The sequence below is a fragment of the Pan troglodytes genome, chromosome 18 (genome assembly GCF_028858775.2).
Source record: "Pan troglodytes isolate AG18354 chromosome 18, NHGRI_mPanTro3-v2.0_pri, whole genome shotgun sequence".
Classification (NCBI taxonomy): domain Eukaryota; kingdom Metazoa; phylum Chordata; class Mammalia; order Primates; family Hominidae; genus Pan; species Pan troglodytes.
The window spans coordinates 70,753,054-70,771,656 of NC_072416.2; the positions used below are offsets into that span (position 1 = coordinate 70,753,054).

The window sequence follows — 18,603 nt, forward strand, 5'->3', positions numbered from 1 at the left end:
GGCTCACGCCTGTAATCCCAGCACTTTGGGAGGCCGAGGTGGGCAGATCACAAGGTCAGGAGATCAAGACCATCCTGGCTAACATGGCGAAACCCCGTCTCTACTAAAAATACAAAAAAAAATTAGCCAGGCGTGGTGGGGGATGCCTGTAGTCCCAGCTACTTGGGAGGTTGAGGCAGGAGAATGGCGTGAACCCGGGAGGTGGAGCTTGTAATGAGCCGAGATCACGCCACTGCATTCCAGCCTGGGTGACAGAGGAAGACTGCCTAAAAAAAAAAATATGAGTTTTTTAAAAATGTAAATTGTATCTCCATAAGACAACTGTCTAATATTATTCTTTTTAGACAAAGTCTCACTCTGTCGCCCAGGCTGGAGTGCAGTGGCATAATCTTGGTTCACTACAACCTCCGCTTCCCGGGTTCAAGAGATTCTTCTGCCTCAGCTTCCCGAGTAGCTGGGATTACAGGCGCCTGCCACCACACCCAGCTAATTTGTGTATTTTTAGTAGAGACAGGGTTTCACCATGTTGACCAGCCTGGTCTTGAACACCTGACCTCAGGTGATCTGCCCACCTAGGCCTCCCAAGGTGCTGGGATTACAGGGGTGAGCCACCGCACCCGGCCTCTAAATTTAAAAGTATTCTTCCCTCTGGTTTTTGCTGGTAGGTAGTATCTTAATTTTTGTTTTTTAAGACAGGGTCTCACTTTTGTCCCCCAGGCTGGAGTACAATGATCACTCACTGTAATCTTGAACTCCTGGGCTAAGAACGCCTCTTGAGTAGCTGTGACCACAGGTCCACACCACCAAGCTCAGATGGGTTTTTTTAAAATTTTTTGTGGAAACAAGGATCTTGCCCAGGCTGTTCTCAAACTCCTGGCCTCAAGTGATCCTCCTGCCTCAGCTTCCCAAAGTGCTTGGATTACAAATGTGAATCACCACACCTGGCCAGTACTTTTTTAATTGAGAGGTAGCTACATGAACATGTTTGCTTTGCAAAATTCACTGAGCTGGCCGGGCACGGTGGCTCATGCCTGGTGGCTCATGCCTGTAATCTCAGCACTTTGGGAGGCTGAGGCAGGCGGATCACAAGGTCAGGAGTTCAAGACCAGCCTGACCAACGTGGTGAAACCCTGTCTCTACTAAAAATACAAAAATTAGCTGGGCGTGGTGGCGTGTGCCTATAATCCCAGCTACTCAAGAGGTGAGGCAGGAGAATAGCCTGAACCCGGGAGGCAGAGGTTGCAGTGAGCCAAGACTGTGCCACCACACTCCAGCCTGGGCAACAGAGCAAGACTCCGTCTCAAAAAAAAAAAAAAAAAAAAAAAAAATAGCTGGGGGCGGTGGCTCATGTCTGTAATCCAAGCACTTTGGGAGGCCAAGGCAGGCGGATCACAAGGTCAGGAGATCAAGACCATCCTGGCTAACACGGTGAAACCCCGTCTCTACTAAAAATACAAAAAAATTAGCCAGGCATGGTGGCGGGCGCCTGTAGTCCCAGCTACTCAGGAGGCTGAGGCAGGAGAATGGTGTGAACCTGGGAGGCGGAGCTTGCAGTGAGCCAAGATCACGACACTGCACTCCAGCCTGGACAACGGAGCAAGACTCCATCTCAAAAAAAAAAAAAAAAAATCACTAAGCTATCACTTAGGATTTGTACTTAGAAGCAGGATATCCTGACTTCTATTTTAGCATTTGGGAAGAGAACAGGGCATGCAGATAGAATTCCATGGACATGGAAACGGTCTCTAAGGGAGGAACAATAATGAGAAAACAGCAGAGGGTTCAGCACTGAGCTCTGCAGGTTTCTGATTGATACTACTCACCAACAATCTGTGCAGAAGAGATATTCTTATCAGCATTAATGTCATCTACCTGAAACACAAAGATTGTTACCAGAGGAGACAGCAATAGTGTCACTGGAGAAAGTACTGGTGTAAGCCCCTGTGTTTCCAAAAGTTAAGTTGCTCACCAAATGCAACAGAGCCTGTTCCAAAGAAACTGCCCCTGCATTTTTTCCAATCAGGTAGATACTATGTTGAACTCCTTTGATTTTGAGACAGGGTCTCCTTCTGTCACCCAGGCTGGAGTGCAGTGATACAATCACGGCTCACCACAGCCTCCACTTCCTGGCCTCCAGCCATTGCCCCGCCTCAGCCTCCTGCATAGCTAGGACCACAGGCATGCAGCACTATGCCTGGCCAATTTTTGTATTTTGGGTAGAGACAGGGTTTCGCCACGTTGCCCAGGCTGGTCTCGAACGCCTGCCTAAGCCTCCCAAAGTGCTGGGATTACAGGCGTGAACCACCAAGCCCAGCCCCATGTTGAACTCTTAACTGCCAAGCAGAGAAAAAAAAATCCTTACCATACTAAGACAACTTTAATGATACTTTCACCTTTGGGCAAAGGGAAAGCATTCTTGAATATATCTTAAGAACCAAGTCCTCAAATACTGATGAAGATTTTCGACCTCATTCCTACCAACAGCTGTGGCTTATGTGACGCATGCAAAAGGAAAGCATAAGAAAAACTCAGGCCCAAGGTAGAACACATCAGCTACAGATGGGAACCAAAGGAAAGAACAGAAAGCAAGCTCAGGAACAGGAAGATCTTCCTAGATGAGTAATTTACATAGCAAATGCCACACCAATTTGTTTCTCAGTAAAATACTAGATGGAGACAGGTCTCAAAAGGCCTACAGTAACTGAAGAAACAAGGCTGGTCAAAAACAAGTAACCTGAACCACCTACAGTTCGAGGTATTATATTAGCTATTCATTAGCAAATTTTAACTAGAATACTAAAATGTGAAATCAATGCTGTCGGCCGACATGTAACTGGACATTTCTGATTAAGATCAATCTGGTCACTCTTCCTCTACATGTGTTGAGAACACATAGGACTAATATTTTAATAATTATGATACTTTAGCACCACGATTGTATCAGCTCAGTGTGATTATCTGCCTAGTCAGTCAAAACAACTGGTTAAGTGCCCTCATAGAGCACTACAACTTTCTAAGAAATCTGCAGTTCCTTCCTGATTCCTGGCTTAATTGCAGACAAAGCATTGCCACCAATGATACTGCCATCACCACCCACTCCACATTTCCAGGGTAGTGTTATAAAGCAACACAAAAATCCCAAAGCAAAAATGATGACAGTACTAGGAGTTGATCAAAACTCTGCCTTCCCTGTGGTCATTATTTTGCTCGCTCTTCATGGCATTCACTCTCCTGTTGCTTATAAAAGAGGCTCAGGCACTTACAGATTCATACGATGGGGGAGTTGCTGGTATCTGAGGTGGATGAATATTGGGAAAGGCCTGATAAGTCCCCATTGGCAGTCCATTGAAATCTGACTGTAAGAGGAGAAAGGCAACATCAGAGACACTGCCTCCAGTTTGCAATCTCAAAGGTTTGGGTATGGGAAGGGAGAAAGAAATACATTTATATTCTCATACTAAATATATATAAATATTCAAGATCCTTAAAAATGCCCAAAAGGACCACATGTGGTCAGGATTCCAGATTTTTAAAGATCTAGAGCCAAAGGCTATTCTTTATTTAATCAAGTGCTTCAGTGTTTAGAAGGGAAAACTCCAATGAGACTTTCTTACTACCAATGACCATCTTATCTACAAAGGTTGTTCTGCCTGGTAATAATTGGTGGTTTATTCATTTGTGGAAAAAACTACTAGTATGACTATAACAGATCCCAAAGATATTCAGTAAACCTATATGAAAAGTGTTTTTCTAGCACCAACTCTATAGATTTTCCTACAGCTGAACTAAAAGACCTTCTCTGAATCCAATGTGTTTTTTCCCCACAAGATGACTGCCAGCTAATACCAAATGTTCTTACTGCTAATGGCTCCTGACAACCTATGATTCCTGAGTGTGTTCACAGAGCCAACTTGTTATCTATAACATTTTCTAAAGCTTACATCCACACTTATGTATACTTACTGGTCCCTTTGGCAGTGGATATGAGAAAGGCGTATTTGCAGATGGCATAGGCATGGGCATGGGCATTGGCACCGTTCCATCAGGTCCACCAACTGGTGCTGTGAAGCCACCACCCCCTCTTCCAGGGCCTCCTTTCTTCACATCATCTGTGAATCCAACATCAATAAGATCTGTCTCTACCCCAGGAGGAGCTTCTGCCTGAGAAAAAAAGAGAAACCCAGGTCATTAACCCATGTCCAAGGCCAGGTTCCCCAGAAAGCGGAGTCTGAGATGGAGATTTGCATAAAGCAAGTTTACTGGAGTGCTTCTGGGATCAACACCTGTGGGGGAAGAAAAGGCAGAGTTAGGTGGAAGGAGAAGTTGGGCTGCAACACAGTCACAACAAAGGCCTCAGCCAATTCCCCAATGACTTCTGCAGCTGGAATGGACCTGATGGTTTTTCCAACTGTGGGTAATAGGGATGTCTGAGCAGTACACACCAAAGCATCCACCACACCCCACTGACCTTAACTGGCGGATGTTTTTTTTTTGAGACGGAGTCTCACTCTGTCACCCAGGCTGGAGTGCAGTGGCAAAATCTTGGCTCACCACAAGCTCTTCCACCTCCTGGGTTCAAGCCATTCTCCTGCCTCAGCCTCCCGAGTAGCTGAGATTACAGGTGCCCACCACCACACCCAGCTAATTTTTTGTATTTTTAGTAGAGACAGGGTTTCACCGTGTTAGCCAGGATGGTCTCGATCTCCTGACCTTGTGATCCGCCCGCCTCAGCCTCCCAAAGTGCTGGGATTACAGGCGTGAGCCAGCCACTGCACCTGGCCAACTGGTGGATGATTTTTTATCCCTGTATCCTCAGCTTTCTGTGCACTATCAGACACATGGTGGGTACCCAATAAATGTTTCGGGAACTGTTTGGGTCTTGGGCATTTCTTGCTATGAACAGGAGGTTTCTCAATTCCTGAAGTTCACCAAAAAGTAGCAGTAATAGTGCCATTTTACATTTGTATCAAGGTTTTGACCCTCTCAAAGTGTTGTCATTCATCTAATTCCTTAAGTACCCTGTGAGATATGCAGGCACATTTATTGTCATAAAGGTACTAACTGGACAAAGGCTTAAACTCACACAAATTTAAGTTAGTGCAAAGAATATTTTTTTTTGTTTTCCAAAGAAGGTCATACCTACAAACTCATTTTTCTTTGTATTCTGGGATAAACTTACCATGACCACAGAGTCAGGTTCATAGGGTACATTGTAATTCTTTGCAATTTCAATCAGGTATCTCTCCACCAGGATTTTGGGTGGGGCTTCCACACTCAGCTTGTGCATTAGCTGTAAGTAAAAAGACCCAGGGCTAAGATGCATGTATACCAACCAGCCTAATCCTCACCTCACTATGTGAAGTTAGCTCCTCTCATTTTACAGGTAATATTGAGGGAAAAAAAGGTTCAGAGCAGTTAAATGATTTTTTTCAGAGTCACAAGACACATCAGAGGACCCAAGTCTCTCTTTCACATTCTCATTACACATGACCCAGATGCTGGCAAAAGATGATACTGCTGCCTTCCACAGTTCAATTCATCCACCCTTCTCCCCACCTCACTTCCAACCTTCACAAATGACACGAGGCATACCAAGTGGGAAAGTGGAGTCAGGAATGACAGTAACCAGAGGAATTGGGCAGGTGTTAAGGACTGGACCACACTGCCAGCCACACAGCTGTCCTCCTCGCCCCACTATGAAAGGTGAAACCCCATACTGAGCAATACAGTGGTACCCACTAGAATTGCCACAAGCAGTACAATAAACTGCTCCCACACACTGCCTTCATGTTTACCAAGTATGTTCATTACCCTGTCATTCACAGTTCCAATCTGGTTGGTCCTACATAGCTTGCCATATTCCTTGCTATACTTGGCACAGAGCTGATCAGCAACCTAAAAAGAAAAAGGACAGCAAATAATAATAGAGACCACTCCAACGGACTGCTTTAAGCTTCTTCCTGGCAACAGTAAACACGCGTCTATTACAAGATTTCCAAAACACTGGAGTCTGCAAAACCTTAAGGGGTATGCATTAATCCACTATTTGTTCATCCATCCATCCATCCAATGAGCAGCACTCGAGTGCCAAACACTATCATGAGTATTATACAATATAAATAAAATGAACAAAACAGATACTGTTCTTACTCTTATAGAGTCTTACATTAATCAAATTGTACAAAGTAAAGTTTCCTCTTCAAAATTTCCCTTGTTAAAGAATAAATCATAAGTGTTAGAAATAAGTTTCTTTTAAAAGACTAACTTCCTTCAAGCCTCCTTGCTTTGTGCTAATAACTCTTTGTTAAGCCGTATCCTATGTAGCTGTTAAATATAAGAAATACATTCTATGTCCTTGTACTTTAACCAAGATATCTGTGCTAGATGTGCTCACAGGCAAGTCCCAGCTCGCAGCCTATGCCCCTTCCTTATTTGGGAATGTTAGTACTTTTCTAAGTCTTCTCATAAGCAAGTTCCTCTTTTCCTTTCTTCTCCCTTGCATATATCTATTTTAAAAACTTTTAAAACCTTTAGCCAAACGGGTGTAGCCCAGACTGTGAGGTCCAGTTCCAGCCAATGGAATCAGGACACAGCAGTAGGGTCCAGATGTATAGAATATAAATATTTTTACCCCCTTTGTTCAGTGTGCGCTCGCCATTGTTCCATCTGCAAGGAGCACCCTTTCTGCAGAAGGTAAAAATTGCCTTGCTGAAATAAATTTATATTTGAGTGCTATTTCTCTGTGGCACTGGGGAACAAGCATTTCTAACAAAATAATCACACAGATAAAGGTACAACTGCAACTACAGTAAGTGATACCAAGGGAAGGTGCACCATGCTATCACCAGCTTCTAACAGCAGAATCAAATCTAATCAGAAAAGTCAGGTAAGGCTTCCTGAGGGAACTGATGCTTTGCTGAGATTTAAAGGATGACTAAGGCCAGGCATCGTGGCTCATGCCTGTAATCCTAACACTTTGTGAGGCTGAGGCAGGCTGATCACTTGAGTTCAGGTGTTCAAGACCAGCCTGGGCAACGTAGCAAAACCCTAGTCTCTATTTTTAAAAGATACAAAAATTAGCTGGGCATGGTGGCACGCACCTCTTGTCTCAGCTACTCAGGGGGCTGAGGTGGGAGGATGATCAGTTGAGCCCAGGAAGCCGAGGCTGCAGTGAGGCAAGATCGTGCCACTGCACTCCAGCCTGGGTGACAGATCAAGACCGTCTCAAATAATAAAGGATGACTAGGAGTTAACTAAATAGGGAAGGAAGCGCATTCCAGGAAAAGAAAACAGCAGTGCAAAGGCCTCTGGCAGAAACAAACACGGTCAGTTCTCAAGCCTGCAATCAGCCAGTGAGCCTCTAGTGCAGAGGCCAAGGAGTGTGGTAAGAAATGAAAAAGGGAGGTGGGAGCCAGACAATGCACGACCATGTAGGCTGTATCAGGGAGTTTTGTTTCTATCACAAGAGCAACAGAAAGCTACTAATGGGCTTTAAAGCAAGAGGATCGGAGCTGTGTTTTGGACAAAACCCTCAGGTGGTTCTGATGGAATGGTGAATAGATTAAAAGAAGCCAAAGTAGGAATAGGAAGAATATTCAAGAAGCTACTCTCATTTCCAGATAGGAAACGACAGTAGCATTGGACCAGAGTGGTCCCAACATTCCAGAAGCCCAGTAGGAGAGTTCTCACTGTTCATTATGAAGACTTTCAGGGGTACCTGACACCTATGATATAAATGGCATTTGTGTTTTATGGTTTTTGTTTTGGCTGGTTTATACTACACAGAGATTTTTTTATTCACATTAATTTATCACTCTGTTTATGGCTTTTGAGTTTTGTAACATATTTAAGCCTTTTCCAAAATTAATTTTAAAGGAGTACAGAAGAGACCAAAAATGGCTGAACATGGTGGCTCACGCCTGTAATCCCAACACTTTGGGAGGCCGAGGCAGGCGGATCACGAGGTCAGGAGTTCGAGACCAGCCTGGTCAACATGATGAAACCCCGTCTCTACCAAAAATACAAAAAATTAGCTCGGCGTGTGGCGGGCACCTGTAATCCCAGCTACTAAGGACGATGAGGCAAAAGAATCGCTTGAACCCAGGAGGCAGAGGTTGCAGTGAGCCAAAATTGTACCACTGCACTCCAGCCCAGGCGACAGTGCAAGACTCCATCTCAAAAAAAAAAAAAAAAAAAAAAAAGTCTACATATGCATCAGTTGCCTCTACTGTCCCTCTTCTCTGCCCACAAAACTCAATTACTATCCCTGGTACCCTATTGGACTATTGGAAATTTATTCTCTGGGGGGAGTAAACTAAAGGGACTCGAGTCTACACACAGGAGACAACAGTGATACTTACAACAGAAGAATTAAGTGTAAGTCTTCTATGTATCAAATAGATTTTTGGCTTCCTTCTCCACTGGGCTCTCAGAAATGCTGGCAGCTAGCTTATACACTCGACAGAAGATAGGAGGATTCTGGAGAAAACGACCAACCCAAGGAAAGATGACTAGTTCCTCACAGTCTGGAATTCCTCCAAATAAGAGCTTAACCAGATCACTCAGCAATGAAGGCATCTGGCAGTAAAAACCCACCCATGCACACGAGAGGTTCCAATCTCCTTTTTAGTGCCTCACTCTTAAATGTAAACCGACAGCCAAGGACCACTAAATCTTTGGAAAGCCTCTACTATAAAACTAAGAAATAGGAAAAATGAACTTGAGAGAAACAAACATGACAGAAGTTTAAAAATAAACCATAATTAATATCCTCAGAGACTTAGAAAAAATTGTAGCCATGAAACAAACCATAAAAAATATTCAGAGAATTAAAAAGAGCTCTTGAAAAAAACCTAGAAAACAAGGAAATCTCAGTAGATGGGTTGAGAGATAAGAATGACACAGTCTCCTAGGAAATAAAACAGAAAGGCAAAGATGTAGAAAATAGAAAACAACACAACTGAATTTGTATCCTAGGAGTCAGTACCATATCCATGTTGTGATGTGCAATTTTCTGGTTAATGTCTGTCTCTTCTGCTGGACTCTAAGCTACAGGAGTATGGCTGGTGCCATATTTTGTTCACCACTGTTACCCCCAGCACTTACATAGCTCATACAATTTATTTAATAAATATTTCTGGAATTAATAAATAAAGCAAAAACATCTGTCACCTTAATGTTATTTTAACTTTACTGGTTTACAGTTGTATAAGAACTTTTCTATTTGCATAGAGTTAAATAACATTAAGACAAAACTGGAGATACACAAAACTTTGCTCCTTAAAAAAACTGCTCAAGTTTGCAAAACACTGTTCTATTCTACGATATAAGGCTGAAAGGGAGAAACAAATTTACAAAACCTATTTCAAAAGCAACATAAGAATGGTACAAAATATCTGGTCAAATCAGCAGAAGTAACTTATATTAACCAACCTTTCTAACAATATGAAAAGCTACAGACATCACTGAAACTACTTGTACTCACTATTTTCAACTCAGCCACTTCTGACTGGAGTCGAGGAGCAGCCCAGATCAATGTAGACACAGATTCAGCCAGACCAGAATCTAGTTCCCTAATCAAGGAAAAAAATTAATATAACATTCTTTAAAACAAACCAACAAAATCCTAGCTTTTGTTTCATATACTTTATAGCCTCCGAAGCTATTCTGTGAATCTCACTAGATTCTCACAATAACTCTAGGCTTCTAGCCATTTTCGTGATCTTATTTTACTTTTGGAGGAACTCAAAACTAGGCAACAAGCTCAAGGCCATGAACTCGGAAAATGGTCGAGCCAAGACTCAAATTTAGGCTTCTCAGTTTCAGATTCTGTATTTTCTTTTTAACAGGCCTTTCAGCAACTGTTAGGAAGCAGATCCTTGGGCATGTGAAATAGTCCCTTAATGCAGAAAGAGATCATATTACTCCTTTCTCAAATTCCAGAAATGATTTAGGTCTCTGAATCAAAATATCTTACTTCATAGACTGGATAAGGCCAAACCGAGCCAGCAGCAGGTCACAGTACAGCTCCAGGATCTCCATGGCCTCCACGAGGTAGTCTTCGCGGATAATGTGCTCCACACGGATCCGAGCTCGTTCATCTTTCCCAGCAGCCAGATAGTCAGCAATCTCCTTCCTTGCTTTCTGGGCCAGTTCCGCTAAGACACAAATCCCACTCCGATCTCACAGCAGTAGAGCACTTGCATCTGGCCTACAGACCAATCTCCCCCCAACAGGAAGAACTGGGTGTTTCTACTATATCCTAGCTCCTCTCCTTTAGCAAATCTACCCATCCCCTCTACTGTAGAATTTGCTACTCTGTCTAGGTGAGAAAATATAGCTCATGTGGCTTGACATTTCCAACTCAGGAGTCAGGTGACCTAATGCCACAACAACAGAGTATGTCCCTTTCTCTGCAAAAAAAGTACTCAGTCTAAAAGTCACAAAGGGCAGAAATGCATCCAAAGCTTAAAAGATATGATCCCAGGGCAGGCATGGTAGCTCACGCCTGTAATCCCAGCACTTTGGGAGGCTGAGGCAGGCAGATGACTTTGAGGTCATGAGTGCAAGACCAGCCTGGCCAACGTGGTGAAATCCCGTCTCTACTAAAAACATGAAAATTAGCCAGGTGTGGTGGCACACACCTGTAATCCCAGCTACTTGGGAGGCTGAGGCACAAGAATCGCTTGAACCCACGAGATGGAGGTTGCAGTGAGCCGAGATCACACCACTGCACTCCATCCTGGGCGACAGAGTGAGACCCTGTCTCAACAACAACAACAACAAAAAAATATGATCCCTAAGACTTCATAGTACTGGCCTGAAAGACCCATTACTGGGGTACTAGTATCCAGTGATTTATTTTTGGGGGAAAAAAGTACACTACTCACTTTTCTTTTTCTCCAATAGTTTAAGGCGATTTATGACTAATCTCAAATTCACTCTTAAGCGCTCAGCTTTAAATCCAGAGCCCAGCATGCTGTGCTGTTCCTCCTAGAAACAGAAGAAGCACAATGACTATTTTCAAGTCAACATTAGTTCAGGAACTAACACCTCTTAGGGGTGAATCATGTGAAACAAAAACAGAGTGTTTTTCTAATACAGGAAAATGACATGATCTAATTCACATTTTTTACAGATTGTTTTGGCTGTTGTAAAGAAAACTGATTGGGGAAGGATAATACTGGAAGCAGGAAGACCAATGGGAAGGCTATTATTATCATCCAGACAAGAGATGGTAATAGCTCAGACTAGGGTGGTTAGCAGTGTCAGCAACTGGATTTGAAATCTACTTTAAAGGCACAGCTGAAAGAATTTGGTGACAGATGAAATTAATACCTAGATATTGGCATGGGGGTGGTGTGATAAAAAGATAAAGAAGCAGAAGGGCTCCCTGCTTCTCCCAAAAAAATCTCAACAGGGATGGCAATGGGGGAAGATGATTAAATTTAGACCCATAATTGAAAATATTTTCATCTTAACTCCCCAAATCCTGCCAACAAGTCTCAATTTTTGGGGAAAAGCTAGTACCCAAGAGTACAGAAATATCATTGACATCTACTCACATACAGGGTTACACAAAGGGGTGAAAAGTCCAAGGAAAACACTGCTCTACAAAATTCTACAACAGAAGGCTCTTTACCAGGAATTTCACTGAATAGCAGAGTTACAGTAAACAAAACCACCCCTCCTCTATCCGCAAGACTTTAGGGTATACCATTGTGCACTGAGCACTGTGCATTCTATTTCAAAACAGCACAATTTCTATTTCTCTAAATTTAAATTCTGGACTCAAACTTAAAAACATGTAATATCCAAACAAAAGATAGGTCAAACAAAGTAACTGAAGAACAGACAAATCAAAAGAGCACCAAAGAAAGAAAGAGCAGTAGGAAAAGTACTTGTCTACTAGTGAATTAACCACTAATAAAAAACATCAGATGTGTTTTCCTTTTGTAAAACTGCCCCCAAAAGCCTTTACCCTACATTTAAGAATTAACCTAAGTCCCAGGTTAAAATGGGGCATTTATGTCATCAAGTATCTGGAATCCAGTAATTAAATTATGTTCAATCCATGCAATAAGTATTTACTGATTACCTGTATGTGAGACATTGGCTTGATGGAGATAAAAAGCATAAATTAAGGTACACTCCTGGCTGGGTGCGGCGGCTCACATCTGTAATCCTAGCACTTTGGGAGGCCGAGGTGGGCAGATCATGAGGTCAGGAGATGGAGACCATCCTGGCCAACATGGTGAAACCCCATCTCTACTAAAAATACAAAAAAAATTAGCTGGGCATGGTGACGCACACCTGTAGTCCCAGCTACTCGGGAGGCTGAAACAGGAGAATCGCTTGAACCCGGGAGGTGGAGGTTGCAGTGAGCCAAGATCGTGCAACTCCAGCCTGGAGAAGGAGCAAGACTCTGTCTCAAAAAAAAAAAAAAAAAGGTACAACCCCTGTCCTCAAATGAACCTGTATTCTACTGGAAAAACAACAAACAAACAACAAAAACCGGCTGGGCGCAGTGGCTCACGCCTGTAATCCCAGCACTTTGGGAGGCCTAGGTGGGTGGATCACCTGAGGTCGGGAGTTCGAGATCAGCCTGACCAACACGGAGAAACCCCATCTCTACTAAAAATACCAAATTAGCCAGGCGTGGTGGCGCATGCCTGTAATCCCAGCTACTCCGGAGGCTGAGGCAGGAGAATTGCTTTAACCCAGGAGGCGGAGTTTGCAGTGAGCTGAGATCACACCATTGCACTCCAGCCTGGGCAACAAGAGTGAAACTCCGTATCCAAAAATAAAAAGCTAAATAGTAGGGTGTGAGTGTGGTGGCTTATGTCTGTAATCCCAGTCCTTTGGGAGGCCAAGGTGGGAGGATTGCTTGGGCCCATGAGTTCAAGACAAGCCTAGGCAACATGGAGAAACCCCATCTTTACAAAAAATACAAAAATTAGCCGGGCGTGGTGGCATGCACCTGTGGTCCCAGCTACTCGGGAGGCTGAGCTGGGAGGATTGCTAGAGTCCCAGAAGCAGAGGCTGTGGTGAGCCAAGATCACACCACAGTATTCCAGGCTGGGTGAGAGAGCAAGACTCTGTCTCAAAAACAAACAAACAAAAACCAAGAGCTAATTGCATGTAAATGACTCCTGTAACTCAATAACAACAACCTGATTAAAAACTGGGCAAAATACTTGAAGATATTTCTCCAAAAATGATATACAAATGGTCAATAAGCATATCAAAAGTGCCAATATCATTAATTTCTAGAGAAAGGCAAAATGAAATCACAATGAGATACCACCTCACACCCATTAGGATGGCTACTATCAAAAAAAAAAAAAAAAAGAAAATTTCAAGTACTGACGACGCTGTGGAGAAAATGGAACCCTTGTGCACTGTTGGTGGGATTGCAAAACGGTACAACCATTATGGAAAGACAGTATGGCGGTTCCTCAAAAATTAAAATTAAAAATGGAACTACCACATAATCTAGAAATCCCACTTCTGGTATATATCCAAAAGAACGGAAAGCAGAACTTTAAAGAGCTATTTGCATACCTATGTTCCCAGCAGCATTATTCACAATGGCCAAGAGCTGGAGGCAACCCAAATGGCCACTGAGGGATGCATGGATAAACAAAATGTGGTCTACACATACAACAGAGTACTAATCAGCCTTAGAAAGGAAAGGAAATCCTACCCATCACATGCTACAACATGGATGAAATTTGAGGACATCATGGTAAGTGAAATAAGCCAGTCACGAAAAACAAATACTGTAAGATTCTGCTTTTGTGAGGTATCTAAAATTCAGAGAAACAGAAAGTAGAATGGTGGTTACCAGGGTCCGAGAGTAGGGGGAAATAGGGAATTGTTTAATGAGTACAGAGTTTCAGTTTTGAAAGATGAAAGTTTATGGAGATCTGTTGCACAACGATGTGAGTACACACTACTGAATTCTACACCTAAAAACAGGTAAGTTGGTAAATTTCATGTTGCCATGTGTTCTTCACCACAGTTAAATTTTTAATTCTCAAGAGCTAAAATAAAACTATTAACATAGGATAAACATAAAAGAATATTTTAGGCTGGGCGCGGTGGCTCACACCTGTAATCCCAGTCCTTTGGGAGGCCGAGGTGGGCAGATCACGAAGTCAGGAGATCGAGACCATCCTGGCTAACACGGTGAAACCCCATCTCCACTAAAAATACAAAAAATTAGCCAGGCATGGTGGCGGGCGCCTGTAGTCCCAGCTTCTCAGGAGGCTGAGGCAAGAGAATGGCGTGAACCCAGGAGGCGGAGCTTGCAGTAAGCTGAGACCGCGCCACCGCACTCCAGCCTGAGTGACAGAGCGAGATTCCGTCTCAAAAAAAAAATTTTTATAATGGAGACAGAATAGGCCTTTTTAAGAAGAGACATAAAATTATTTTGTATGGAAAAATTACCTAAACTATAAAAAAATTAAAAGGTAAGCAATATTTGGGGGGAAATCTGCAATGGAGATTATTCTAAACTTGATCATGATGATGAGTGAGAAAACTGGTGCATTCTCAAACTCCTGCTGGAAACGTAAATTGGCACCACCTCTCAAGGTCACTCTTTCAAACTTCCAAGTTTGGCCGGGAGTAGTGGCTCACACCTGTAATCCCAACACTTTGGGAGGCAGAGACTTGAGCTCAGGAGTGAGACCAGCCCGGGCAACATGGTGAAACTTCAACTGTACCAAAACTACAAAAATTCGCCATGGCATGGTGGTGCGAGCCTGTAGTTCCAGCTACTCCGGAGGCAAGAGTGGGAGGATCACTGGAGCCTGGGAAGTCAAGGCTAATGTGAGCCATTACTGTGCCACTGCACTCCAGCCTGGGCAACAGAGCAAAACCCTGTCTCAAAAAAAAAAAAAAAAAAAAAAAAATCGAAGTTTAAATGTCTATCCTGAAGAACAGTTCACATTCACATGTATACAGAGGGGAACATACAATGATAAAATCACCTAAATTCCACCAATTAGAAACTGATTAAATTAAGACACATCTATTTTATGGGATACATGGCAGTAGTTTTGTTTTGTTTTTTGGTGTTTTGTTTGTTTTTGAGACAGTCTTCACTTTGTCGCCCAGGCTGGAGGGCAGTGCTGTGATCTTAGCTCAATGCAACCCCTGCCTCCCAAGTTCAAGCAATTCTCTTGCCTCAGCCTCCGGAGTGTCTGGGATTACAGGCGTGAAGCACCACACCTGGCTGAACTTTGTATAGCAATAGTTTTTTTTAAAAAAAAGGTAACGTAGCATTCTAAAACATTTTAGCACAAAGCACGCACTCAGATAATAACTGCTGAACAAATGAAAGGGAGGAGCTCCAAGATGTGTTACTTTTATTGTTTTGTTTTTGACGTAAGAGTCTCACTCTCGCCCAGGCTGGAGTGCAGTGGTGCAATCACCGCTCACTGCAACCTCTGCCTCCTGGGTTCAAGCTATTCTCCTGCCTCAGCCTCCCAAGTAACTGAGATCATAGGCACACACCACCACGCCTAGCTAATTTTTTGTATTTTTAGTAGAGACGGGGTTTCACCATGTTGGACACGCTGGTCTTGAACTCCTGACCTCAAGTGATCCACCCACCTCAGCCTCCCAATGTTTTTTTTGTTTGTTTTTAAATCAAGCTGAAAAGTAGCATATACATTATACTACTACTTTATACACATATATAAATGCATGGAGAAGGGGCCTATAAAAACAGGTATTAACATTTTAATGGTGTTAACTCTGGAAAGTAGAGCTGAAGGGAAGCCTCAGTATTTTCTCTTATATACTCCAAATTGATGAATATTTACAAAAATGTATTCACATATACTTGAGTAAGAATATTTCTATTAATACATAACCACCCTTGCCCTTATGAAGTACAGTAGTACCCCCTTATCCAAGGGTTACGTTTCAAGACCCTAGTGGATGCCTGAAATCGCAGATCATACCGAATCCTATACATAGTACCTTTTTTTCTTTTTTTTCTTTTTTTTTTTTTTTTTTGAGACAGAGTCTTGCTCTGTCACCCAGGCTGGACTGCAGCGGCGCAATCTCGGCCCACTGCAAGCTCCGCCTCCCAGGTTCACGCCATTCTCCTGCCTCAGCCTCCCGAGTAGCTCGGACTACGGGCGCCCGCCACCACACCCAGCTAATTTTTTGTATTTTTAGTAGAGACGGGGTTTCACCGTGTTAGCCAAGATGGTCTCGATCTCCTGACTTTGTAATCCGCCTGCCTCGGCCTCCCAAAGTGCTGGGATTACAGACTTGAGCCTCCACACCTGGCCAGTACCATGTTTTTCAATCTGATATCCAAGAGGGCTAAGTGACTAATGGGCAGGTAGCATACACAGCGTGGATATGCTGGACAAAGGGGTAATTCACATCCCAGGTGGGATGAACAGGATGGCACGAGATTTCATCAAACTACTCGGAATGACACACAATTTAAAATGTATGAACTGTTTATTCCTGCAATTTTAGACCACACTTGACCAAAGTAGCTGAAACCCCAGACAATGAAAACATGGATAAGGGAGGACTGCTGTACATCAAGGCCTTTTATTATATAACCGAGATAACAAATCAACTCCCACACAATTTATTTTTATCAGTAGTGACTGAAATTAGAAGACATTAACCTAAGGAACATTATCCAACTTGCCATTAAATTACTCAATATACCCATGATTAATAAGGTAATTAGGTTTAAAAAGGTACAAAAAATATTCCTGAGTATGGCTCTATCATGGGTCCTACAAAGATCTTGCCCTTAGTAGACAACTACTCCAGCTTAAACACGGATACACCAAACTTGTCAAGTAAACAGTGACATTTCTAAGAGAAGGATAACCTAAGGCGTTATTCTCGAGTTTTCATTTACTATTTTGTATAATCCTAGAAGTGAACATGTTAACAAAGATAAGATTATACCTGCCAGACTGGCAAAAATTAGAAGTAGACTTTCAAATACTGGCCAATATAAATGTATAAATTGATATGACCATTTTAGACACTAATTTGGCAGTATTTAATGAAAAGTATGCTTTAATGAAAGGTATCCATATACCTTAAGACACAGCAATTCCATTCCTGGACACACACCACCACAGAAATTTGTACACAGCACCATGAAGACGCATGTATGCATTTTGTGGTAGTAAGGAAGTAGAAGAATGCTAAGTGCTCATTTCAAGAGGACAAATGAGGCCAAGTACGGTGGTCCATGCCTATAATCCCAGCAGTTTGGGAGGTCCGGGCAGGAGGATCGCTTGAGGCCGGAGTTCAAGACCAGCCTGGGCAACATGGCAAGACCCTCTCTACAGAATATTTAGAAATTAGCTGGGTGTGGGGGTGCACGCCTGTAGTCCTAGCTACTTGCAAGGGTGAGGTGGGAGGCTCACTTGCGCCCAGGAGGTCAAGTCAAGGAGGCAACAGAGAGCTATGTTCATGACACTGCACTCCAGGCCTGGGTGACAGAGTGAGACCCTGTATCCAAAAAAAAAAAAAAAAAAAAAAAAGGACAAACAAAATTTGACAAAAACATGCCAGAATACTATGCAGCAGACAAAATTAAACAGCTGTACTTAAAGCAACATGGATGGTCCTTAAAAATAGAAACAAAAGAGGTAAGGAACAGGGTTCTAGGTTCAGTGTCTCTTTCACTGAATGAAGCTGTAAAACCTGAAAAGAATGCATGTAGCAGCTATCTGAGAACTATGAAAAATAATAGCAGATGGACGAAGAAGACCACAATTTGAAGTACCAATAAACTGGCAGCGAGTTTATCATTTTTCCCTCTGATGTTCCCCAGCCTGGATGCACAGCAGGCTGAAACCCGGAAACGAGCATCAGCAGACAGAAAGAGCATCAAGAGCTCTCTAGTCCTGGCTTGAGGAACTAGAAAGGGGACCGCTGGTATAGACAGAAAGTGGGTGATACTCACTGGGAAAATCTCAACTCACACATCAACCTGAGACAACACCAATGTTGGAATTAACTGACAAAGACTTTAAAGCAGCTACTATAAAAATGCTGGCTGGGTGCAGTGGCTCACACCTGTAATCCCAACACTGTGGGAGGCCAAGGCGGGTGGTATTCGAGACCAGCCTGGCCAACATGGTGAAACCCCTGTACGAAAAATACAAAAATTATCCGGGCGTGGTGGCACACGCCTGTAGTCCCAGCTACTCAAGGGGCTGAGGCAGGAGAATCGCTTGAACTGGGGAGGCGGAGGTTGCAGTGAGCCAAGATCGTGCCATTGCACTCCAGCCTGGGCGACAGAGCAAGACTGTCTCCAAAAAAAAAAAAAAAAAAAAAGCTGCAATGAGTAAGGGAAATTTCTCTTGAATGGAAAGACTAAAAAGTAAAGACAGGCCAGGCGCAGTGGCTCACGCCTGTAATCCCAGCACTTTGGGAGGCCGAGGCGGGTGGATCGTGAGGTCAGGAGTTCAAGACCAGCCTGGCTAACATGGTGAAACCCCATCTCTACTCAAAATACAAAAATTAGCCTGGTGTGGTGGCACGTGCCTATAGTCCCAGCTTCTCAGGAGGCTGAGGCAGAGAACTGCTTGAACCCGG

The 18,603-nt window shown here is 43.1% G+C and overlaps 1 protein-coding gene across 12 annotated transcripts in view; it reads right to left on the bottom strand.

The window, feature by feature from the left end:
• The window catches only part of IST1 (IST1 factor associated with ESCRT-III), an 82,214-nt gene that overhangs the window by 2,363 nt on the left and 61,248 nt on the right, over nt 1-18,603 (bottom strand). For 4 of the 12 annotated variants that reach the window (XM_063796309.1, XM_054668067.2, XM_063796308.1 and 1 more), the window contains 8 exons: nt 10,890-10,992; nt 9,977-10,157; nt 9,485-9,572; nt 5,812-5,895; nt 5,180-5,290; nt 3,964-4,161; nt 3,264-3,356; nt 1,824-1,872 (listed from right to left, as the gene is read on the bottom strand). In XM_063796309.1, coding sequence (XP_063652379.1) covers nt 1,824-1,872; nt 3,264-3,356; nt 3,964-4,161; nt 5,180-5,290; nt 5,812-5,895; nt 9,485-9,572; nt 9,977-10,157; nt 10,890-10,992 — 907 coding nt within the window. Of the gene's footprint in view, nt 1-1,823; nt 1,873-3,263; nt 3,357-3,963; nt 4,162-5,179; nt 5,291-5,811; nt 5,896-9,484; nt 9,573-9,976; nt 10,158-10,889; nt 11,017-18,603 lie in introns of all 12 variants that reach the window. The other 8 variants (XM_063796314.1, XM_063796315.1, XM_063796310.1 and 5 more) reach the window with 7 other exon arrangements.